General features: G+C 40.0%; 1 protein-coding gene across 3 annotated transcripts; it reads left to right on the top strand.

Moving 5' to 3' along the window:
• The first annotated feature begins 1,147 nt into the window (after positions 1–1,147).
• Positions 1,148–25,666, top strand: igfbp2b (insulin-like growth factor binding protein 2b). Of its 3 annotated transcripts, none has more exons than XR_005709150.1 (4): positions 1,148–1,603; positions 12,786–12,937; positions 17,902–18,297; positions 20,361–20,389. XR_005709150.1 is itself a non-coding variant. In XM_040149231.1 (4 exons), exons 1-4 carry the CDS (start codon positions 1,243–1,245, stop codon positions 24,498–24,500), a joined length of 813 nt encoding a protein of 270 aa, XP_040005165.1. In that variant the 5' UTR covers positions 1,148–1,242; the 3' UTR covers positions 24,501–25,666. The 3 variants fall into 3 exon arrangements, 2 of the variants coding, with proteins under 2 accessions (XP_040005165.1, XP_040005166.1); XM_040149231.1 differs by lacking the exon at positions 17,902–18,297 and adding an exon at positions 24,342–25,666 and having other exon boundaries at positions 20,361–20,501; XM_040149232.1 differs by lacking the exon at positions 17,902–18,297 and adding an exon at positions 22,999–23,235 and having other exon boundaries at positions 20,361–20,501.

Here is a 25,666-nt window from a genome sequence, read left to right as displayed (position 1 = left end):
AAGCAAGGCTTTAAATTTGAGTGTCACACTTTTACTCGTGGGCCTATTTTGCCCCCCCGACTTACCACAACTGTACTGTTAGATAGATCTCACTTGCATCAATTATTTGACAACACTTTTCATGGATGACTTTGGTAGCAATCTAGCTAGGTAGGGAGATAACAACCCACATATTGATGTACTTAATATGTACTGTTATTTTGCAGCTACAACAATCTACTCAGGGATTTTGCTGGCAAGGAGGATTATGTATTGGTTCACAAAACACCTAGGTTCCTCCTATCCAAAGTAAAAATGCTATTTGACTATATTCTATCAAAATTTTCCTATTGTGGAATGAATGATGAAGTCAAAAACACCAAGGTGAACTGAACAAATAAAGCGGGGGAAAGAAACACCACAATGGAGGTCAGCGCTACGTCACAACTGTCCTAGCTTCACAGGGTGTAAGTAAACAGTCACTTGTTTGAAACTGCGGTGCAGCGAGGCCGTGATCACATGGGTTTTCCAGGAGCTTACGTAACACAAACTATTATACTGACTACCACCACTAGGCAAAATAATTGGGCTACATAGAAATGCAGAGTAATTTTTCGCCCCCTGGCTTCACCGTTAACTGAGTGCCAACTGACATGCAACAAATGAAGGGGCCACGTCACAGACTCTCAGCACTGACTTTCCCAATATTCCCAATGAAAGATCTGGTTTTCTATGATTTGCTTTGAGTTGAACTTTCCTTTATAAGGGAGTGATTCAGTTGTCATTTAAGCTTGGCACTGAAATGAACTTAAAAAAGAATACTATCTACCTTCTTTCTATCCATTAATCTTGGGATATTGGACTAGAAAATAGCAATTGGAAGCATTTATGGGTGTAATAAAAGTTAATTGTGCACAAATGAAAATACCCTTAAATACCCCCTTTACGGCTTTTTGGGATTCCACTGTATCTTCCAATACAATTTTTAAACGTGCATATATTTTCTTTGTAACATGCAAATCAAAATCAATCACTCTAAGATATATACTTTGATGGAGAAAGTAATGGACTCTCCTGTTTCGGAGTCAGCAAGAAATAGGTTTCTGAGTCAGTAAGTAATATGAGAGCACATAGGACCCTGTCAGTGGCATCAGAATGTTTACCCACACACAGTTGACTTTCAGGATCATGAGGTTCATACTGTTACCTTCCAAGGGTCATTTTGGATTTCAGTAGTCACAAATAAACCTAGCTATCGTTAGAATGGTCATATATTTCACATACGGGTTGCTGTTTGCATATTTTGCTTTGCCTGGAATCTTACTTGGGGATTTAGCTTTCCGATGCCCAAGTTGCACCGCGGAGCGTTTAGCTGCGTGTCCGAAAGTCACAGCAGTATGTGCAGAAATAGTGAGGGAGCCGGGCTGCGGTTGCTGTCCAATGTGTGCCAGGCTGGAGGGGGAGCTTTGCGGGGTCTACACGCCTAGGTGCTCCAGTGGCCTGAGGTGCTACCCAAGCACAGATGCTGAATTACCTTTGCAACAGCTCATCCAGGGTTTAGGTCGATGTGGACAAAAAGTGGAATTAGATGTCACAACAACTCTGGACCACCAGGCAACAAATGGTAAGTTCTTTGTGGAAAACTACAGAAAGAGGAACATTAAAGCTGAACTATTTACAATTTTATCTTAACAATGGATCAAGTTACTGTGTGGTGTAAAAGGTGTCACTTCTAGTGAGACCAAAGTGACAGTCTCTTTTAGTTCATTGTTTTGGTTTCATGATCCACAACTTCACTGTTTTTGTCTCATTGCTCTCAAACATTTTTTCCAGCAACAACAGACAGCGTTTTTCCCAAAAAAAAAAAGATACACCCAGTTCAGGCTACCTACCCAGGACTCTCAGGAGTTGGTTGAGACCAAAACAGATTTAAAAAGACAGTGAACACTTAAGTAACAGAAGGCCAGAAGCAAAACTTCAAGTGAATGCTAATGTTGCTCCCTATCTGCTGAATGTATCAGTAGGCTACAGTTTGGTAACATGTTGGCAACAGCAAAGTTATAAGGACATTGTATATGTCAGAATGCTTTGTTTTCAGCTTGTTGTACAGCCCCAAAGTGGGACATTGAAATAAATAAATGCAGTTTTAAGTCTCTGTAGTGGTTGTAATGCTTATTAAAAGTTGGGTGTAGGCATGCCAAGGGCTCCTAAACTCACTCTCACGTGATGTTAACTTCTTTTAGCTGTTTAACGTTACTGTTTGATGGGCGATTTACAAAGACGATGCAGCGCTGTTACTATTACTTTCACTCTTTCTAGTGTTATTTGATCAACAGTAATAGTTGTAAATGTTTATTTCTTTCCTTCCAAATCAACCAACTACCACTAAATATCTATTCATATTGTCCCAGGAATAGAACGTTCTCACAGTCAGGGTCATAATGCAAGTAGGCCTTCATTGTTGTAGCTATTCAAGGGATCCTTTGCCTTAAAGTTAAATTACATACAGACAATAAATAAACAAACAAGACTAGGTCAAAACCTAGTATATGGGTGAACCGCCCTTTATCTGTTTGCTTCTCTCCTACTCTCTGTGCTCACACATACAGTGATTCAATCCAGCTGAATTCCCAATAAAGTTGTTCTCATTTACTTTTTCCTGTTTCTGTTGTCAGACAATGAAACAAGTATGATATAGTGACTGAAACACTGCCCACTGAGACTACATGTTAACCAGCAGTCACTTCCAAGCCATTTCCAAGCTGCTGCTCTGCACTGCTGAAATCCTGATTTTAGAACCGCAACATCGTCTGACACGGCACACATGAGTTAAAGACAATGGCTGCGCTGTGATTTCAGCTATATTTACTCTTAAAATGATCACTCAGAGACTCAGAGAGAAAGTTAGAAGCTTATTCACGTATATGTCAGCTGCCGTCTGGTCAAATGAATGAGACGACGCACAGAGAGGGGAAGCCCGACCTTGCACTATTGATTCTGTTCTACGGAAAGAAGCTAAAGTTTTTCCGAAAAGTTGTTAGATTTGTCGCTAGGTGCTTTTGTAAAGGAAAGTTGCAAAAGAAGTGTGAGAAGTCAGTAAATCTAGCGACAAAGGTTCTAAGTTTGCAACACTGCCTGTAAACGACCCCTGATGATGCATTAGAAACTGTTTGCACCGATTAATTTTGAAAGAGCAACAACCAATGGTTAAAAACTTTATCACTCACTCAGTCAGTTAGTCTGTCAGTCAGTCACGGACATCTAAAATCAATCTTATGACCAAACTGAAGTAAGTAAAGACTTACAGGATCTGTAAGACCTGAAACAATATTGAAATTGACTGTCTTGACTTCTGCCAAGTACTTGCATACTGTAATTTAATACAGACTCCTCTGCATTCATGAGGGAATAATAATTAATATTTCTGCAAGCCTGCCAGCATCACCCAATCATACATGGACATGATGTTCAAGCAATTACCTTAAAATAAAGAAGTTTCACGGAAAAGCTGCACACTTAGTCAAAACAATATTTTCACTGCAGGACTCTTTTTATGTCAGAAAAACCACATCTACAGTACATCAAACACATTCGGTCACAATAACTACCCAAAAAAAATAAACCAGAAATCCTGAGGGGACATAGAAATGTTAATCTTTTCTCTCCCACATCATAGTTATTAGGGACAAAAGGTCACTATTGATCCCTGAAAATGAATGTTGACATATGCAATGTGTTTGGCAGGCAGTGGCAGGCCCACATCTGTGAGCGCAAAAAAGCAGTATCCCTGTGATGACCCCATAACATGTCTGTAACCCACATATCCCCAGAGCTCTCCTATTGGGAGTGTCTTATTTGATGTAGGATTTTGTCTATGGAACTTGTGGATGGCAATTAAAAGAAAATTTAAAACTTACAAGGAAATTCAATTTTAGAATGTTAACACGCAGTAAATATGGGAGATGCACACCAAAGACTTGTGTCAGAATGGCGTTGGAGAAGTTTTTCTTCTTCTCCATGGCAACAGGTGCCCCCTCAGTCAGGCTCTTTTTGTATGTTTATCGGGTCAAGGCTATGAAGAATGTGCTTGATAGAGTCTTGTATTGAAATATTTTCGGACAATAGAAGACTGAGCAGAGGTGATTTTTTTTTTTTTTTCCTGCAGGAATCTTCATTTCGTTCAAGTAACCACAGATTTAGATTTTTTGGTGGGAGAGGCTAGCAAAAACAAACACAATTCAATTCACTCTAACTTTAGGTAGGCATGATGGACTTGACTGCTCTGCTGAGATTTATCGTCTTTGGTGTTCAAACCAGTTAGAACACAAAAAGGAAAAGCTGAAAATGAGTATCAGTTGAGACTGCGGTTTGCCCTCAGTTCAAAAATGTTATGTTTGGCTTTTCAAGCATGAGTAACTGATGGCTATCAGATGTCAACATCTGTCTCCTTTGTAGCTATTAAAATGCAAAATTTTGGGGTCGTTTTCCTGCACTTGGTTGAGATTACATTAGCACTCCTTAATAGCCACACTGCTGTTCACTTGAAAGAGAACAGAGACTTGCATTTTTGGGAGTTTGATTGTGGTAATTTGGTGGGATTCTGAGTTCAGATGGCAATATAATCACTAAGATGAAGTAAACAGCATGACAGCCTGAGTAAACAGTCCAGAGTTCAAATAGACCACTCCAGCTTTTTCTGTTACAGACACATTTCATATCCTCTTACAATTTTGACATCCTTTTGGGCTTTTATACTGCTGATGTCATTAATGTAGCATTTACCACCTCTGCTCCTGCTCCACCTCCTCCATATTTTGTGGCAAGTGTACTTGTACAAATTTCCACATGGCAAAAGGTGACTGAAAATGGATACACGGATGTTATAAATCCATGGTTTTAATTCTGCCAATCTGAAAGGCATTTAATATTCTAAAATGGCACATCACCTTCAGTGTTTCCACTTCTGCTATTTTTTCAATGGGAGTCAACATGGAAATGTTCTCCCAGTGCTTGTCCACAAAAGGTTTCAGGCTGGCAATGAGTGTGAGCTTCAGTCTGCAAATGAATCAAAACATCGCTGTTCCTTCGAATCCTGGACAAAGAAAATGAATCGACTGTCTCTCATGGGGTGCTGAGGTCCATGGCAGGTGTGGAGCATCTGTCAATGACATGAATGCATCATTTTACAACAATATTTGCATAAGCCATTAACATTTCAACATGCACCGTATTTATCCAAGGGAGGCATGCTGAGCAATGCGTACTCTTTGTTCAGCAACTCTGTGTCCATCATACTAGAAAAGCTGAAACCCAGTACTCCACATCATGATTTTCAGTCCACTACCAGTAACAGTTTGGACACGTAATTACTCATTTGATTGTAAGGAGAGCTGCTCTGAAGGCCTGAATGATCACAGTGGTTGGGCTAAACTTAATTACATGCCTTCAAACCTAGCTACCACTTGAAAAACAAACAAACATAAAAGATGTTCTGTATATACACACAAATAAATCATTTCCATTTACATATTGGGGTAGGTCCACTATTTGTAAGTGAGGGAAAATAGAATTGCACTTTTGGCAGTTTGAATAATGGATATGGGACTCCATATGGTCTCCACTGGATATAATGAGAGAACATCCTGGAAACAGAAACACAGATAAGAGTTTTCTCCCACAGATATTCCTGTATACTTCCAGTTTTTTTTTTTGTTTTTTTTTTTACATTATATCCAATTACACTCCACAAAAGCCAGGATGTATTACATTAAAGAGGTATCTGTAACTAAACAAGAAATGGTGCTAACCAAAACTCAGGGAAGGAAGACCAATAATAGGCCTGTTTCATAGCACTTTGACTTGTCATAGTTGGAAAAGCACAAGTGTTACTAATGATGACTTTAATGATGGCTCTGTTCTATTCAAGTATCCCAGCAATCAAGTGGGACAGTGTGCCAGGGTGAATAATACCAGGACCCTGAAACTCAATCAGCTAAATCAAATTCAGCCATCATTCATTTTATAATTTACATGTAATTTTCCTACTGTGACATGTCAAAATGTCTTCTGTGGAAAAGACCTACTGCTGCAATTAAAGTATGAAAAAATTTAAATGGTGGAGTATTAAATTTAGAAGCCAGACTTAAGGTAAAAATAACAAGCTCAGTAGGTCTAGCCTTTCGAATTATTTTTACAATGTTGCCCATGTTATGTTACCATAAAATCAGGGACTGGGAGCTGTTTTACAGTGGCTTTGATGAGTTGACATGTTTCAAAGTACACAGTCCAAAGCCACTGTGGCACTTTATCCAAATGTGTCACTGTTCTCAGAAAATGGACACAACAGCACAACTCAGTAGGCAGATATGAAAGTAAAGAGTCTTTACTTAGAAAAAAAAGAACAAGGATACAAAAATCCAAGCAGACAAACAAAATACAAAGGGTCAGGCTGAGGCACAATCCAGAAACCACAGGCAAGTTTAAAAATACAATCAGGCAGATTAAAACTGGCATGCAAAGAACAGACTGGAAAGCTACAGCCCACAGCCCAAAGACACCCTGGCAAAGACCTAGTGCCAAACGGACCGGTATATATACCAGGGAGCTAATGCGGGAATGGGGAACAGGTGAGCAGGTGAGTGGGGAGGAGGGGCAGGTCAGGTGATACCACTGGTGAAAAAGGCAGGCAGGTGGGAGTGGCAGGGTCTAAAATGACTGCAGAATTAGAACGTGTATGCACAAACAACTGGACTGAATGAATTGAAAGGATGAATGAGCAGACTGAAACTCAAAACCATGACAAACCATAACACAACTGTGTCTTTCTCTCTGCACATAGCCTATCTACAGCTCAGCCCAGTCTACCAAGGAATTACATATTAAACTATTCTGAACTTCACAGTTTGAATCCGATGCCTATATTCAGTGCTGATACAGGAAGTAGTGTGCCATTTATGTAGCGAGGCAGAGGGTAAGGGCGCGGAGTTCTGGGTGGTGGACTGGCGAGTAGTAAGTCAGATTTTCAAGCAGGAAACCTGTGTCCTGTCACGCATTTACATTTAATGTTTTCCTTTCTATTAACTGTAACCACAGTCTTTCTCTCACCTTAACCGTAAGTGTTTTTAATCATATATTTGCCATAACCACCTAGCCTTAAACCCGCAGTGCGGAACATTTGTCTCCATCTTCTGGCAGTGAGAGTAACTACCCAAACACTCTAATACAGAGAAATTTCCGCAGTTCCAAGACAATAATCCATGATATGGGGAGAGTAAATGTAATAGCTACATAGCCACCTCCAAATATTTAACAAACGCCAACCTGTCCAAGAGCAGTAAGGTGACATCATCTGATAAGCTTAATCAACATTGTGTGAACTCGTTTGGCTAGGGCTTGAATGTAACGGACGTTCGTTTATATGTAAAAGTCCCGCACTCCGGCTTTAACCATGTGGTAGTTACCATTTGCAGATAGTGTAAGAGAATTTTTTAGACATTGTCATTGAATATAAGTTTTGGAGGATCGTCCTTGTGATAAGGTTGCTACTACCACATGCTACAGTGTGGCCTTTGCTCAAGTCCATCCCACTACTAGGTGATTAAGCAAGGGCATGTGTATTATTTGCTATGTAAACTATGCAAACCACCATTCCGCTACTAACACCCTTCCCCAGACATTATGATACCACTCAAAGGTATAATCCTTTTTTTTGCACTTTTATGCATTTTCCCTGTCCATTTCTCTACTTCGACTCACATTTCAGAAGGAAATATTGTGCTTATATATCCACTATATTTACTCCACAATGATTAGTAATTACTTTTCAGATTAATATTCACAAAAAACATATAAACAACATACCAAACTTAATGCTACAACTGAACTACAAAGCAGTGTAATTATAATGAGCTCCATCTCAACCAACTTTACGACAACATTAAAAATCTGAATCAGTGTTAATGTATCAGCAATAACAGCACTATTTATATAAAAATAAAGCTTAAAAAAACTTATATCAATGGTGAAAAGCATACATTTTGTAAAAGTAAGTCACCTTGACCTCAAAGTACACTTACTGTATTTCTGCTCTGACAAACACTGTACTAGTGCCAATTGGCAACGGTTGTCCCTTTCAAACTACAAAGGCAGCTTTATTTGGTTCGGATGACACACACACACACAGCCACATGGAAGCAAAGCAACATCAAGAGTTGAAAGAAATAGCTAACCGTAAAAGGTTTGAAGGAGATCTCTGGCTAAAATCTTTGTCATTATTCAATTGCTTTTTGTACAGTTGCCAACAGTAAAGTGTTTGAAGTGGTCGAGTCTTGAGAAGAGTCGTTTACACTGACAATGGTTTGAAGTACTGTAATTCTGCTTTCTTGGCCATAGCAGCAAAGTGAAGTGTTTGAGACACAGCTCTGGTGTGTACAATAACAGGGCAAATACATTAATGCTAAGCAACTCTGGAAATACATTACTCATTATGTGCTAGAAAGAACTGTGAAAGCATTGCTCAAAGGCAATACCAAAACACTCTCAACAGCTCAAGACAGGTAGTTTCTATGGCCCCGAAGACAGAATCAACACAGTATTTAGATGACAGCTGTTGGCTTAAGACATGTTTTTCTTCCCCATGGAACCTGCTGTCATGCGTTTTTCCTAAGTATCTATAGAAAACAGGGTCTTAAAAACAACTATAGAAAAGTTTTACAACCTGTCTATATGTTCGCCTCAGTTAGCATGGCAACAATACAGCACTCCTCCATTAAACGTTGCCTTATGACACATAATGTATGTGTCATTGCGATATACTAGCAAATGTATTCAAAACATCCGAAGGGAAAGGAAAAAATGTTTTTATATATTTTTAACAAAAGACTTAAATTAATTTGGATCATAATTCTAAGCTTCTGTGCTCAGCTGGAGGTTGGAATTTATGACTTTTGGCCATCGCTCACACACTGCAGTGAACATAATTTGACTTCTTAAAATTTAAGGTCTTGCCTGTGGCCACACAGTTTGAACTGTCTGCCCATGGGAAGTGTTGCCTTTCTACATCATCACATTGGTAAGATATTCACTGTGTGATTATAGTCACATAGAAACGGGAATGCTATAATCTGTAGTCATCTTGAATTTGGGCTTGGGGGATGGCAATGTTGGATACTCCGTTTGTCCTAGGTTTTTTTCTAGAGTGAAATATCTTGTCAAATACTGAATGGATTGCTAAGAAATTTGGTACACACACATCCACTTCATTACCTGACACAAAATTTGCTACAGACATTCATGGGTTCCCAGACAATGTGTCCTATTAACTTTGGAGGTCCCCCGACTTTTATCTAGTCCAACCAGCAGCTTGACAGGTAAGATTCAGAACGTATGCCCATGAAATTTGGTACAGACATCCAAGACCCCTCCAGGATGAATGGTGATAATTTAGGTGATCCCCTGAGCTTTCACCCGGCATCATCAGGTTAAAATTTACAATACTTTGGTTTATGACCAATTACCTACAAAACTAATGACGTTTCCATGAGCCTCAGCTGTACTTTGTGTTTACTGCTAATTTGCAAATGTTAGATTGCTAACATGCTACACTAAGATGTTGAAAATGGTAAACATGACCTGCTAAACATCAGCATGTTAACATATTAGCATGTTAGCAAGGCTAGGCTACGGAGCAGATGGTGTTGTGTCAAAGTCCTTTTCCCCTTCGATATGTGTTTGCCCTGACCTTAACCTGAACCTAACCTGATCCCTAACCCCATCCAGTCTTCTATTATGACACTTAACCTGTCCCAAACCTTACCCTAACCAGTTATCCCTGCCTCTCCCCTGGGTACAGCCTCATGGAGCTGCTGGCATTGCTTTAGACTCTGATTTTCAAGAAGTTTTCAGCCTAAGCAACAATTTATACTGCTCAGGCACAGCTGCTTGCATAGGAAAGTGCCAAGATACCCTGGGTACAGGTACATGGTGACTATACAATTCGCAATAAATCATTTGGAAATTCTACAGTACGCAAACCAAATGCATTGAGCTGATGGTGCTACAATGCTGCTATCAAGTTTCATTCAGATTTTGTTGCCTAGATCTGATCAGTAGATATCTGAGTCACACACTGAATTCTCATTACATCATGTCATCACTTCCAGGGGTGCGTAGAACTTAATGTGAAAATTCTGGAGAAAACCTACCCATCTGACATGCATAAATTAATTTATAAAACAGAGACCCAATCCAAGGGGGTCCCTTACACAGCCCAACCCAACCCAAATGGACCCCAGGTTAATTACACCCAATCCAAAATGAGGGCTATCAAATCAATCAATCATTTAACAAGTAGCAATTTGATAAGCTGAAAAGAGCAGCAATATAATAAAAAAATGTCTTAAGAACAAACGTAAACTCATGGAAACTAAAATGATTCATTTATATGTTTCAAAGAAAAATTTAAATAAACAATTGAAAGTCCTATTTCCACCTCCTGTACCAACAATAACAACTTCTGTAACAAACTGGGCGACAGAAAGAAAAAAGGCAATGTTTCAAACTATTTAATACCTGTCAATAAAAGTCATTCAATAGCATAAAACTTGCTAACGCTTTTCCCTAAAGTTCAGTTCCCTTGTCAGAACAAAGCTGCCAAATGCATTGCATCCTTCTCTGATTTGGTTTACTTCAATTTCAAAGAAAAAAATCAATGTTTGAATCATATATGACTTGAGCTCACTGTGATGATCACAGTTTGTTGTGATGGCATAAGAAACACACTTTTTGTTCTTCTCCTGCAATGATTTTGAAACATCACATGATCAGAGCTGATACCATGTACGCTCATATACATATTGACTCACAAACTCGAGGAACCAAGTGGACCTGTGAAGACCTCTAATCTAGATGCCAACAAGTAGGCGCCTGCTGGAAAGCACTTAGTGTGACAGTACCATTGCGACAATAAAAAAAAATCCTTTGTTTTAGAGGTTATTCATCATTGATTACTAAAATCTTTATTTTCTTTAAACAACTAAATAGAAAATGATCATTTAACATCTTTTAAGAATTTTACACAAACAAGCAACAGGATGTGTCTTTTGCAATATGGGACAAAAAACAGTTTCTTTTTCAACCTAACATGCAATATGTGGACAACAATAACAGTATCATTTGACACAAAGTGTCAAATGTTACTTGCGTACAAGATTTTAGGACTAGTAATTTCTACCAATACAAAAGTTTTCCTTTTTACTTCCTGTGGCCACATTTCTTGGAACTATGACAAACTGCACTGAAAACAAATCATATTTTCTCAACTAATCAGCGAAGTTGACAAAAATAGACGGAAATACATGTTTAAGGCTTAACGTGACTTGTAACACAAATGTTTGTTGCAGTGTAGAAGCCGCACTAACTTAGTTATAACACCTGGCAGAGTGTGAACCAAAATTCCCATGCACAGACACACATTAACAGGCACAGAAGCATTTTCGACAGAGTCATAGCATGTGAATGGAGCTCTGAAGATTAACTGGGGGGCCTTTCCCTCTCAGGCATGATTTACAACCTCAGAGTTCTACTCCGGTTTTGACGGTGCTAATTAAAGACACACACACACACACACACACACACACACACATGCACACACACACACACACACACACACACACACACACACACACACACATACACAAAGCCTCTTGCCGGTCGGTTCTCCTTACTCAGCATGTAAAACCTTCATCAGAAGTGCTTCCTCACGAGTCTGAACTCACCTCTAGTGACTAGCAGTCAAGCTCAGCTCTTTAATTAGGTCAACGCTTTTTCGTCTCCTGTTGAAATGTGTAAGACCAGGATCAGGATTGTTACCACGAAGCCTATGCTGATAAATGTCTATACAGTGTTATATATGTATTTGTGTTTCACCATTACAGTCATCAGTGGCACAGTGTTTGTCGCAGTTTCTGAATTCATTTGCATCACACTTTGTCTGTTTCTGTTCTGAATTAACTTGTTAGTTTGTTGTTTGTGTGTCTTCTCTCCTGTCTCCACCTAATGCTGAACATACTTTGGTATAACAAGCAGCAGGAAACACACTGAGAGTGACCCCACTGCTCAGAGGAGATCTGGCAAAGTGTGTCATATGCCCAGTGTTATACGGTAAACCTAAATGGGCTGGATTTGCTATTTCACAGAAAAGGTCTTAACAGGTTTGTTTACACTGTCGCCATAATAATTACTCCCATTGCAACACCTGACTGTCGAGCATAGTATTAGTCATATGAGGTATAAGGGACACAGGATGCCTTGAGGGCACAGAGTGACTCTGTCTTCTAATTCCAGCATTAAGATGACTCGTAAAAAGGCCTGTTATTAGGAAAATATTTGCTTTTAATAGCAGCTTGTGATTAAAGAATAGATAAATGTAGATACTGTGTGTGAGTGTTTTGGAAAGCAGCAGAGGTGGTGAGGCATTTGTGTGTGTGTGTGTGTGTGTGTGTGTGTGTGTGTGTGTGTGTGTGTGTGTGTGTGTGTGTGTGTGTGTGTGTGTGTGTGTAACATCTGCCGATTAAATACGTACCTAAAAGCAGGATACAGATTACTGTCATGCTCAAAAAAACAACTCAGAAGAAAGATTTCTAAGAACCTAGAAGAATTGAAAGTTACACTGGGATTAAAACCAGAAATGTTGAATTAGCTGTTGAATGTTGAAGCTTTCTTTGGACCCAGGCATAAAGTCTTTTTCCAAGAAAGCCTTGGCAGGTCTTTTGTATGCCTGAGTTTCTTTGTGTGTTTATTTGCTGCAGAGGTACATGGGACTGAGAATCCACTCACCAAGAGACCTGCCATAGATGCTTGGGTATGGCACGAGACCGCCATTAAGCAACACATGAATGAGCGCAAAACCAAGATGAAGACAAATCAACTAGAGGACCCGCGAACCCAGAAAGTGCCTAAGGTCAGGACTCAAACTTTAAGCCATAATCTATCTATGAGTGACTATTCAGGATTAATTTCCTCACAGTTTATTACATATTCTAACTAAAAGCAAATTCCTCTCATTTGATACTCTTTCCTACCGTATGTCCAATATCACAGGTACAGACAACAACACAGTGGTCTGCTGTATTCTAAAAATAAAAATCTTTACACCACCAACCAACTGTATTAGCTTAAGGTCTAATGTAGTTGCCTGTGCAAGTTATTATCTTTGAAATTTATTATATTATAAATCTTAAAAGCAGAGCTGTTGTAACTCAATATTGTAACCTCCCCTGAGCCCTTATTTGCTCATTATACAGGCACTGTAACAGATACTGTAGGAAAAAAATAACAATTCAGCAAAACAAAAGCCTAGTGCGGTATAATGTTGCATGAACGTAAGGCCCTAGTAGCTCGCTAAAAATCGTTGATTGTTCCCCCCACAGCAGCATTCCAACTTTTATTGTCTGTACACTGCAGTTTTACTGTACATGGCAAACTGCAGTCAAATGCTCAGTCTGCCTAGCAGAAGCAAGCAGTGACAAAAGGTCAATAATGTGCTGTGTGAGTGACAATGTCTGGTACAGTAGTGCCCTCCTCTGGGCACTCCTTCTCTCAAACAAACATATATATGTGCACAGACACACAGACACACAAACACACCCTTTTTTATCACTGACAGTGCCCCGACTTATATTCATTCTTGAAGAATTAACCTTACCTTAATCATTCCCACTCCTGGCCCAACCCCAAGTCTTACCCTAACTTAACCCTAACTTCAAGCAAAAACACAGTTTTAACCCTAATTTGGCTTACCTGGTGGGGACCGCATTTTTGTCCCAACATGCACACATTTATGTTGTGTCAAAATGTATTTGTTGATATATCTAGTTGTTGTCCAAGAATATGATAATATAGCCTGTAATGCATCAATTCTTAAAAATAAGAAATCAACATGCAACTGAGCCTATAACAGATAATGTGGGAATAACGAAGTCAGATTCTGAAATGCCATTTAAAAGCTGAAATGCTGTGGTAGTCAGCTTACAGATATATACAGTATGTCTTCCTCAACAAATGCAGATCTCGTGTTTGAAACTCTTAGATTGTAGACTGACTTTAGACTAATATGACATCTTTCCATGTTTAGAATATTTTTACGTTATTGCTGTGCATTTATTGATGAGTTACTAATTATGTCCAAATCTAGATGGAACATTAGCTGCATTCAGACAGAGTTGTTATAGTACATAATGAGCATCTTCATGATGAAAAGTGATATTGTTTTGCTCTCCACAGTGGAATGTGTGTTGACAGTTTAATGCAATGTATAGATTACAACCCGCTGACCCCCATTCTCTAACACTCACCCAACATTTCACAGTCTCAAAAGCAGCTTCACAAAAAATAGCCAGTTCCTGGAAATTCCTTAATGGGGTGGCGTATAAACACAGATATTCTTTCTGTTTCATGCAAATGAGCTTGGGCCCAGGGGGCCGCACAGAGGAGGCCCATATACGTCTCAACATGGCAAACAATGATATGTATTTGCTCATTTTCTCCCTCACTTAACTCACTTTGTTGCAGCAAAACAAAACAAAATAAAACAAAAAATGATAAGCAGCAGGGTACAAAACAATTGTCAAGATCATTAGAAGCAACAAAAGCAAGAATGCAGTAAAAGGAGTCTTGTAGCTGGGCAGGGGGAGGGATTTTAGACAGCTGGTGTCAAGCATGGATGCACTTCGTTGTGGGTGGCCATGTGAGGTCAAATACTGTACACAGAATGCATACCTTGCAGTCAGAGCTGGGGTCATGTCAGATTTGTAACCTAAATGCCTCAAATATATACAGTTTTTTTTTTAAATAGTTAAAAGCCTCATTTACATCACAACGATATTGTTGTTTTCATGCAAAGACCCAGTAATTCTAGTTGTCTTGACTGTCACTTAAATCTAAAACATGCCCCCCCTTTGGCCTCATTAAACCTTTTTGATACTTGATTAACTAAAAAATGTATGTGAGGTAATCAAGCTAAATCAAAGCATTTCATTTTCATTGTTCATGGAAAGCAGATTCTGGAGAGTTTTTCATGGTAATAAAGAGAACACTTTTAAAGTGACTATTTGATTAAAATACAAAAACTTTAAGGGGAACACCACTAATTTTACAAATCATATTCGGTTCCTCTGTAGTCTGCTCCTCATCTCTGCTTGAGGCTGGTGGCTCCATTACAGATTACATTAGCCGCTACTAGTATAACACTAATAAATCTCTGAACGCACTGTCGGTGTTCGAGTAGCATTGTGGGTAATGTAGGCACCAGGTTTTTTATGCAGCCTTTCTCAATACAGAGTACGCCAAGTTCAGATTGCTGTACTGGGCAGTTCGAACATGGCAAGTTCAACTAAGGAGTCCAGACTTCCGAGGATGGGAGGACTTTTTGCAATTGGAACAGCAGCATTCTTGCTAATATAGCAGCTCAGCTCGGCAAATGTGATTGCACGTCAACATAACTCTACCGGGCTGTACTATGACACATAATATTAATTCAAAGGTCCACACCCTACACCCTCCCCATAGCCACTCTCACTCCGTTGTTGCGTTGGAGGGTCCACCACATTAAGTGTCATTCCAAACCAATTACCCTTAAGTGGTAGTGGGTTATGAAGCCCTCTAAAACCGAGTCTGCATCGATGCAGGTTTACAAACAACATTTCATTCATTTGAGTCTGGGATGGATGAAAAGTCACATACCTTCAAATGTTTGAAATTTGATAGACTATTTTCATGCACAAATGATGGAATTAGAGGTTGCATTGTATTTTGGGACAAACATGGCGTTGTGTATCTGAGAAAACAGTACATGTGTTGATCATTTGACTTGATTGCCTGTGTTGTACAATTTAAGGGACTTTGGAAAAAAAAACAAGGATCTAATCAGATTAAGAATGGCAAATGAAAAACTGTTCAACAAAAAAAAGAAATGCGGCCAAATGAGCATGGGAGTGAGTTTTATTTATTCAATTAATAGTTTTCCTTTCACAAGCTTACTATGCCAGGAAATTAATAGATGTGCCATGTTATTGCTGTGCATAAGATGGACTATATTTTGGGTAACAGGTTTATCATTATGGATCTGGACCTTTATAGCAAGTGTCCCCGAAACAGGCTTTTAAGAAATGGGAGAGCCTGAAAAAAAATTCAAGGTCAATGGTTTATTTTTATCGAATGTAAATCTTGCTGTTTAGAATGCTGAACAGAGATATCTAACATGCCATTGTTTGCAATAGGAACTAAAAAGGCAGCCCACTGGGTCTGGAACTGATCAGGGGGAAGAAACTCCTGCAACATGGCCATATTATCTTGACATGCATGAGGCATTGGGGTCCAATCATCAGTACGTCCTCCTGTCCTCATTGCCTCAAGCATGTTAAACCCTGCCATTCCCCCAAAGGACCCAAATGTTGCCTCATGCTCCTCTCCAAATCCCTCGGTGTTCTTCCCTCCAGAGCCCCTCCAGTCCAGCCTCACCACCCTCACTCTCACCTTTTTTTGTTCTTATGGAGCAGCTTTTAATTGATAAATATTGCATTTATTTAGAACTTTAGAGTTCATAGTTTTTGATTCAAACACAATAACTTAGTCTAACTTATTTTTAAACATACAAAAGCTAATAAACTTGAGTATCCATTCATAGTGTCCCTCATGTCTTGGATGTTTTGTTACCCATGGTAGCAATACCCAGGCAAAAAATATTTATTATTTGTACACAAATGTAATGGCCACCACTACATTATACCATATCAACATAAGGGTTTCAGTGGTTATTTTTATGACTGCAGCGCTATAGTGGCATTGTTTTGCAATGTGAAATGTAGCACCTGATTGTTACTACTGATGATGATATACACTGAAATGTGTAGGTTAGATAATATAGAAGGAAAAACCATTGCATATGCTCAGTATAACTGCAAGAGAAGTAATCTTCAAATGGACATTATGACAATGGCATGTATGGGAGTTGGGTCATTCTTATGTGTAAAACACAACCACTAGTATACTGACGTAACACTGAAAAGATACCAATGACTACATCAGTGATCAAGGGGGTTGTGCTCTGTTGGATATTATGTCATTCCAAAGGTGATACAAGGCTGTGAAAGGCTACCCTTGCATACCAGAACTTTAAATAAAGGCAATCTCTGTGTACTTCATACTTATGAACCATGTAAACATACATGCCAGTGGATGGCAACACTAGCTCATGAAAAATCTGTCAGTGGCATTTGTTATGCTATGAGTTACACTGAAGAAACGGTATAAGGAAACCTGTGTTTATGTTCTTAGCCCTTTTTCTGTGCCCCTACTGAGAGGTGTGGCGACATAGTGTGAATTGATGGTCCAAGAGGTAGAGGCAATTTATCTCTAGCTCGCTGTGATTATGCAGAAGAAAAACATAGGGAAAAAAAATTTGAGGCTAGGTTGCACAGTTTTTAATGACATTTATTTTTTTCTTAATTGGGATAGCCCCATTAAGATAAATGGTAAAATGTGCAAATAAAGAATGAATACAAAATATATGTGCACACTCTACAAAAATAAAATAAAAAATCAAGTGTGTTGGTAGACAGACAGGTAGGCAGCAATTTTGTCCTTTAGATGGTGTCCAGGACTTTCCTGTGCACCTGCTGCAACATGTTGAGCATTATGTGGACCTTCTCCATAGTGGAGGTCTTCATCTTCATCAAGAACATCATTCATTTTGAGTGCAGAAATGCATTACAAGCAATGATGTCCAGAGCAAAGCTTGGACTGACCTCCAGGGCCTTGAATAGTGTGGCCCTCCAGCATGCTTTCATCATCCCTAAACCTCGTTCAACGACAGAACGAGAACTGGAATGATACCAATTGAACCTTTCCTGTACCTGTGCCTTGCAGAGAGACCTTGTATGGTGTAAGGATGGCAACTGGTTTCTCCAGGCAAGGATAGCCACCGTCTCCACGGAGGAAATAGCCAGCTGGTGGATACAGTGCCTGGCAGAAGATGGGGCTGTTGCGCAAAACCCTGGGATCATGTACGGAGCCTGGATATCCAATAAAAACAACAAGGAATCTTGCTGATGCCCCTTGCATCACAGATGGTCTGCATTTTTATGGATGGAAAAAGCTTATAGCTAATGTAATCCCCGTGTTGCTGGTTTCCTGGAGGTTTGATTTCTGATATGGCATCCACCAATGGAACCAGCAGCATGGACAAAGGCTGGATTCTGTGCAAGCTGACAGAAGCCCTCTGCAATTTGTGGCAGCTCATCTGGAGTTGGCAGTGAAATCAGGGTGTGTAATTTGGCCTTTATCTCCCTGCTAACTTTGTGAATCATTCAATACATCGTGGTTTTGGGAATCTTTGGGAACTCACAGAGAGGGAAAGCCCATGGGCCACGCTATAAAGTGGGACAAGCACCTCTATCTCCTGGCAAAGAAATTATTGGCAGTGGTACATATTTGAAGGAAAAATATGTGGAGTAATTTCAGCAGCTTGCTGCCCAGCTCCTGAAATGACCGTTGGTCCTCCCCGGCAGGTGGGTCCTAAGATCTCCGAAAATGTCAGAGCAAATTACCAAACAGGCCATATTTGGATAGACTGACCACATATTAGAAATCAATATGGTTACTTTCTCCCCAGAAAAAAATTTAAAAGTTGGTGAAGAGATATAATAACAGTCCTAGGACGAAAATCGTTACGCACGATGTGTTCTTGGAAACTTACCTGCCTCGACTTCCCAAAAGTAGACTCCTAAAGTATCCTCATTAAATTGGGGGGAGCAAGAACACCTCTGGATATTTGATCTATGCTGAGCTAGATGCAGACTTTGAATTGGAACAGTAACTGGGCTGTAACTGATGACGTTTCAAGAGTCTGTAAGAACACAAGTACAGAGAAAAATGCAGATTGAAAAAGTTTTATAGTTTTATATCCTTGCTTATGTAACTAGATGCTGATATGATACTAGTAGCACAGAATATGGAGGGAACATGAGTGACAGTCGTGAGTGCATGGTCAATGATAAAGGTTAATGACAGCACTGCAAAGTGTTTGATGAGAAGTCTTAGTAACGCACAACTTTATGGAATGCTGTTGTTAGCCTGCCGGCTATTCCAGCTCCCACAGTTTGTGCTTAGAAATGTATTCGCATAGTGTGGCAAAGTGGACATGGGACAGGAAATACGGTGAGGAGGGATGTAAACATAAGCTAGCATGGTTAGCATATTCTATTCATCTCTGTCACTGTCTGTGCACTTACTACAGCCAAGCCGCATCCCTCCTTTTCCGCTGTTATATTATTTCACCATGCAGTTATAAACATGTATATAAACAATATTTCCTTCCAATATTTCCAGTATATCCTAACCCCTCTCTCAAACTGGCTTCAGAGCCTCACAGTTTTGTGCATGCAGCTACCGTTCAGCATTGAAACATTGTCTATGGATACAAAAAGAGGAAATTTTTCACAAAGGTTTTGTAACTTTGGAAGATTTAGCTAATTCAGACTACTGAAGCCTGGAGGGTGCATGTACCGAGGAGTGAATTTATATATGTCTTTATTATGAAAAACAGAAAGGGACCATAGACCGTAGAGACCGTAAGAGAGAGTGTGAAGGAGAGAGCCAGAGAGAGAGAAAGAGTACTTTTCATCCATATGTTCAGATGTCTGATAAGGGTTGTGGCAGACTGTACCTACTCCTGCCCTTCTCTCTCATCCTCAGCCAACTAATCATAAGACTGGACCCCTTTGATCCCACTGGCAGCCTGATACACTCTGTATGTGTGTGTGTGTGTGTGTGTTTGTTACCGTAAAGCGTATGTCAGTGCATGTATATATGGATACATGGTAAGTGTATGCATGTGTACATTCATGCAACCATGTGCAAGGACATGTGTCTGCGCGGGTTTGCATGTGTGTTTGTGTGTTTGTGTGTGTGTGTGTGTGGCCGTGGCCGTGGCCACCTGCTGAGTTAAGCAGTCTAACCACTCATGTTCCACTCCACCAGACTCACATCAATAATGTTGGCTGAACTTTGTGCTTGCTTAACTGCACCTCATAAAAATGTTAGCTATGAATGTGTGTATTTGTGACATTTTTACAAGACACACAGAAGTATTTTATTTCGCCATTGTTTTTCTTGGACACAGCACATTCTTGGCCTCAAACCCAAGTCTAACATATCCTTACTGTATTTCTTGTGTCCTCCTCTTTTTATCTAAATGACTATACTTTTGTTTTTCTCTGCAAATGTTTTTGTCAATCTGCTTTGATAGTTGATTTGTAGTTGTTGTCATCATCAGTGTGAGGTATTAGCATTAGCATGAATAACTGTCTGTTTCCTGATCCTTTCAGAGTGCCTGTCAGCAGGAGTTGGACAAGGTCTTAGAGGAGATCTCCAAAATGACCTCTGAGGATAACAGAGGCCCACTGGAGAACCTGTACGGGCTCAAATTTCCAAACTGTGACAGACATGGATTGTACAACCTCAAACAGGTGAGCCATGGTCTCACACCACACTATTGTACGCAAACACAAACTGTTTGTTGAGGTTAGCTGTTTACAGGGGACTGCATGAGGCTCAACAGGCCCCACTGACTAGAAGGATGAAAAATCCCCCGAAATGGAAAAAAATTTTAGTATGCAGTATATTGACCTTTTAAACAAGATTAGAAAATGTTTCAATAAATAAAAAAACATCTAAAATCCAGTAAAACAAAAAAAGAAACAGTTTATGATTTTTAGGAGAAAAACTTACAAGTGGAAAAGGTTTACAAGAATGGCTTGATATCAAAACCTATATTGAGACGATTGGGATTTTGAGGAATTAAATCTAGAAAGACACTGAAGAAGCCATCTTGCACAATTCCCACATTATTTTGCCCCCTCCACCTTCTCACTATCAATGTATCTCAGTGCTCTTACATTATGTTTGACAAGTTTACAGTGAGCATCCACAGGGTTGTTAAGATCTGCAGGATATAATCAAATTTCTGCCTATATACAGTGGCAAGAAAAAGTAAGCCTTTGGAATTACTTGCATTTATGTACAAATTTGCCTTAAAATATGGTCAGATCTTCATCTAAGTTACAATAATGAACAACAACAAAAACCTATTTTAACTATTACACACATCATTGTATTTTTCTTGTCCATGTTGAATAAATCATTCAAACAGTCAGAGTGTAGGCTGGAAAAAGTATGTGTACCCCTCAGGTACGGACATCAACTAAGGATAATTGCAGTCAAGATTTAGCAAAGCTAGACTCAAATCAATGAAACCAGATCGGAGGTGTGGGTTAGAGATACTTATAATAAATAACTAACTCTAACCCACTTATAAAAAAGAACCCCAGAGTAAAAAGGAAAGGAATCACTGGAGCTGGTTAACTGTTCCGTTCATCAGTCAAACATATGCAAATCATGGTTGAGCATGGTGTCCATGACAGGAGAAAACAACATCACTGCACACCTGAAATTTACCACAGAGCAGCTTCACACTCCACAACGATACTGGGAAAATGTTTTGTAGACTGATGAAACTAAGGTTGAAATGTTTGGGAAGAACATGCAGCACTACGTATGGTGTAAAATGGGCGCAGTATAACAACATGAAAACATCATCCCAACAGTGAAGTACAGTTGAGGGGGAAAAATTATTTAGTGCTACTTTGCTGCCTCCGGGCCTGGACAACTCGCCACCATCCAGGGGAAAAGGAATTCTCCAGCTTGTCAATGTGTCTTACGGGAAAATGTCGGGGTGGCTGTCCACCAGCTGAAGCTTAGTTGAAGTTGGGTGATGCAGCAGGACAATGACCCTAAAGACTGACATAAATCCAATAAAGAATGACTTCAAAGAAAATCCACTTTAAGAGTGGCCCAGTCAGAGCCCAGTCCTTAACCTAATAGAGATGCTGTGGAATGACCTGAAGAGATCCGCTCACAACAGACATCCTAAGAATATAGCTGAGCTGAAGCAGCTCTGTAGGGAGAATGGTCCAAAATTCCTCCTGAACGTTGTGCAGGTCTTAACTGCAGCAACTAGAAGAGCTTGTTTGAGGTTATTGCTGCCAAAGGAGGTTCGACCAGTCATTAAATCCAAGGGTTTACTTGCTTTTTACACAAACATTATGAATGTTTAATGGGTGTGTTTAATAAAGACAAAAAAGATTGATATTGTTTGTGTGTTGTTACCTTAAGCAAATTGTGTTTATCTATACTTGTGATTTAGATGAAGACCAGATCACATTTTATGACCAATTAAAGCAGAAAACCAGGTCATTCCAAAGGGTTCTCATAATTTTTTTTTTACCACTGTATACCACTTTTTGTATATCTCCTCCACCATGATTATAAGTGCGTGTTATGCAGACATGGATCGTTCAGATCCACAGAACTTTACTTCCCAAAGTTTCTTGAGATACCTAAATACAGTATTTCGGAAGAAAAAAAAAATTAACAACGAATCACACAGTAGAAAACGGCTGCGCTCTATGGGGGCAACTTTCACTCGTCGCAATACTGGCCACGCCCCAATCAGTGATGTCACAGCTGGTGTTTTCCATTCACTGTCAAAGACAAAACACCTGCTGCGACATCACTCAGTAGGACTTGGCCAGGATTGTTACAAGTTGCAGCCCATTGAGAGCAGTGCAGCAGCAGTTTTCTGTTCTGTGGAATTTACTGGTGACTTACTGTTTCATGATGAACTGTGACACAGGAGCACAGAGACACGAAGTGGTTGCAGATGTCATCGGGTTTCAAGATGTTCTGGTACTTGTTATAAGTAGTATTATTGTGACACATGACTTTGATGTAGGGAAAAGCTTTTATTGTGAGCAGTATCATTGAAAATTATTATGACTATTGTGACATGTAACTCATTTCAGTTTGGTCCAGTTCTATCTTTAATTTTTTCTCCTTCTTTGCTTTTCACCTTTTTCTTTTTCATTTCTTGACCTCTCTCTGAGTTTGTCTATCTCACACACACAGACGTACATCATTTGGTGTAATTCTTCCTTGGATTTCCCCTCTCTTTTCTTTTAGAGGCTGACCCACACACACATGTGCATATACACACACGCTCACAAATTCTCTCGTATCACCCTGGCAAAATCACCCTGGCAAAAAATATAATCTCCCTCTCCCTCCCACCTGCCACCACCCCACACAACTACCCCCTCCCCTTTTTTCATAAACTCACACACACCCTCCTTATCCTTAGCAGTCTTCTCTTCACACACACACAAGTACACACACACACACACACACACACACACACACACACACACACACACACACACACACACACACACACACACACAGTGAGATGTTGTCATCATGAATGAGGCAACAAGCTTCTGAGCTTGAGGTTACAAGGCAGTAAAACTGTTTGGCGTACTTCATGGGAAGACTTTTGTTAAGCTGAGGAATGAACCGTGCTTCCGACTGGGGGCTTGAATTTGAATTCTGCTCATCCATAGAAATCAGACAGAGGACGACAAACAAGGTCACATATCCACTGTTGTCTTACGAGGATAGTAGAGCAGAAAAGAAGATTTGAATAGGCGCCACAGTTTCCTAAAGCAGGGCTCTCAACCACTCAGCCAATTTTCATCACTGGTCACAAACAACAGCATTGTTTCGGACTGGAGTCCTCGGTTCCCAGGGAGGAACACTGTACCTCCTCAACACTCGGCTCCCTTTTGGAGTTGTCCCTCCTTGTTGCGCGGTAATTACTGTAACTGTCACTTTTTTTGTTCTTTTTCATCGAAGGAAAAAAATGGAAAGTCTTTTCTTTACCCCCAGCTCTTCGTTCTTTTTGCCGTCCCCTACTCGGCTGCCCCGTGTGCGCGGCGTAAACTGTGTCCACTTCAATTACCTCATTTCTGAGTAGAGGAGGGCTCTGCGGGGGGGCTGGTCTATTGGCATGCCTGTGTGTGTGTGTGTGTGCGTGTGTATGTGTATGTGTGCGTGTGTGTGTGTATGTCTGTGTGAGTGTCTGTGATGGCATGTGTGGCTGTGGATGGGTTGTGGGCAGGGGGCATGACCTGAGGATGGGCTGTTATTGGGTGAGTGTTGTCCCACCCGAACCATAGCCCTCACTCTCATCCAATGGCCCCCAGACACCAGAAGATCCACAAATACACACACACACACACACACACACACACACACACACACACACACACACACACACACACACACATCTTGAGCCACCATACGCCATGCTTCATTAGTGCACCCCCTGCTTCCCACTGTGCATCCTTACCCCTCCCTCTTTTTTCCACTGTTTTCCAACTTGTCTAGTTTGTGTTTTTCTTCCCTTTTTCCAGTGCAACATGTCCACCCATGGCCAGCGGGGCGAGTGCTGGTGTGTTAACCCCTTAACTGGGGTCCAGATACCAGCGACGCCTAAAGTCAGAGGGGATCCCAACTGTAACCAGTTTCAAGAGGAGCTCAGAGCAATACCCACTGCAGCAACCTTCCACTAGCACAGTTCAGCATACATCATGACAGAGTTGGATTTTCTTCAAAATTCAGAATCTGGGAAGATTTTGCTATTAATAGGGTCATCCTATCAACATGTAAAAAAGTGAAACGACCAAAACCAATACCACATTAGTGCATGTTTCATTGCTTACCGACTTCCCTACTTTGTCTGTGGGACTCAGACCGAAGCCCATTTATCCTAACAAAGATGTAAATTTTTAAAATGGAGGCCAAATATATATTCTAATTTCTTTAAAGAAGAAACAGGTGGCCGCTGTTAATCAAAGTGAAGTAAATAGTTCATTTGTTGTTGACTAGTTTTAGTGGCTGATTATTATATTGTGCATTTGGTGCATTGTGGCAAATGTGCTAAATCCTTCACTATGTTCATCAGCTAGTTGCTAACTTTGTCCGTTTTTCATATGTGCGGCTAGTGTACAGTGGGTTTATCAGAGCTATTTGACTAAAAAAAGGCTGCCTGCTGCAGTTGGAAGCAAGGTGAATAAGAGCAGTGAGACCAAGCCGAAGTTGCAGGCCAGAAAACCAAAATAATGAGCTAAAACAGGCAGAAATGCTCTGTAGAACTGAGGGTAACTGCTGAGTTAGTTGATAATTTTCTATTGGTTCGTCATTTTAAGCAACCACTTTCACATTTTACATAGTCATTTGATCTACTATGAACTTAAAAATATTGACTAGTGCAGCTTTAAGTTAAACTTACTTCAGATTTCTTAAAAAGAAGAACTCCAGCTGTGTGCTGAAGGCCTTAAACATTTGAATGCTCACATTCACACAGTGTTATGATCCCTACCAACATCAGTTGGTATAGGGGATAGTCATGCCAGATTTGTTGCTGTGCTAACGATTGGGCAGGGCTGCCACTGATCACAGTGGGACTTATACTTCAAGCGGACAAGCCTCTGTTTTTCTTGAGCTGAGGTGAGAATCTTGCAGGTGCTCCTTAAAATATTTTGACATGTCAAAGAAATGTATGCAAAATCTACAACCTATTTTACTGGCAACAGTTGGTGTAACCTTGTTTTCATGATACTTTCCAAGTAGGTAATTGAAAGTTTTATCACACTCATACTTTCACTGATTATATCTTGTAATATTTCTTGATGCACCAAGTTTGCCTCCAACATTGTTAGCATTAAATGAATTAAAT

Source organism: Xiphias gladius, chromosome 16, assembly GCF_016859285.1.
Source record: "Xiphias gladius isolate SHS-SW01 ecotype Sanya breed wild chromosome 16, ASM1685928v1, whole genome shotgun sequence".
NCBI classification, from domain to species: Eukaryota; Metazoa; Chordata; class Actinopteri; order Istiophoriformes; family Xiphiidae; genus Xiphias; species Xiphias gladius.
Note: the sequence above shows the minus strand (reverse complement) of the source record. Positions and strands in the feature narration are given on the sequence as shown.

Excerpts from the sequence above, each read along its gene's own strand:
- igfbp2b (XM_040149231.1), top strand. The coding sequence starts at position 1,243 with ATGGTCATATATTTCACATACGGGTTGCTGTTTGCATATTTTGCTTTG. Across the intron at positions 1,604-12,785 it reads GGACCACCAGGCAACAAATG|AGGTACATGGGACTGAGAAT; the intron begins GTAAGTTCTTTG and ends TATTTGCTGCAG. Across the intron at positions 12,938-20,360 it reads GAACCCAGAAAGTGCCTAAG|AGTGCCTGTCAGCAGGAGTT; the intron begins GTCAGGACTCAA and ends TGATCCTTTCAG.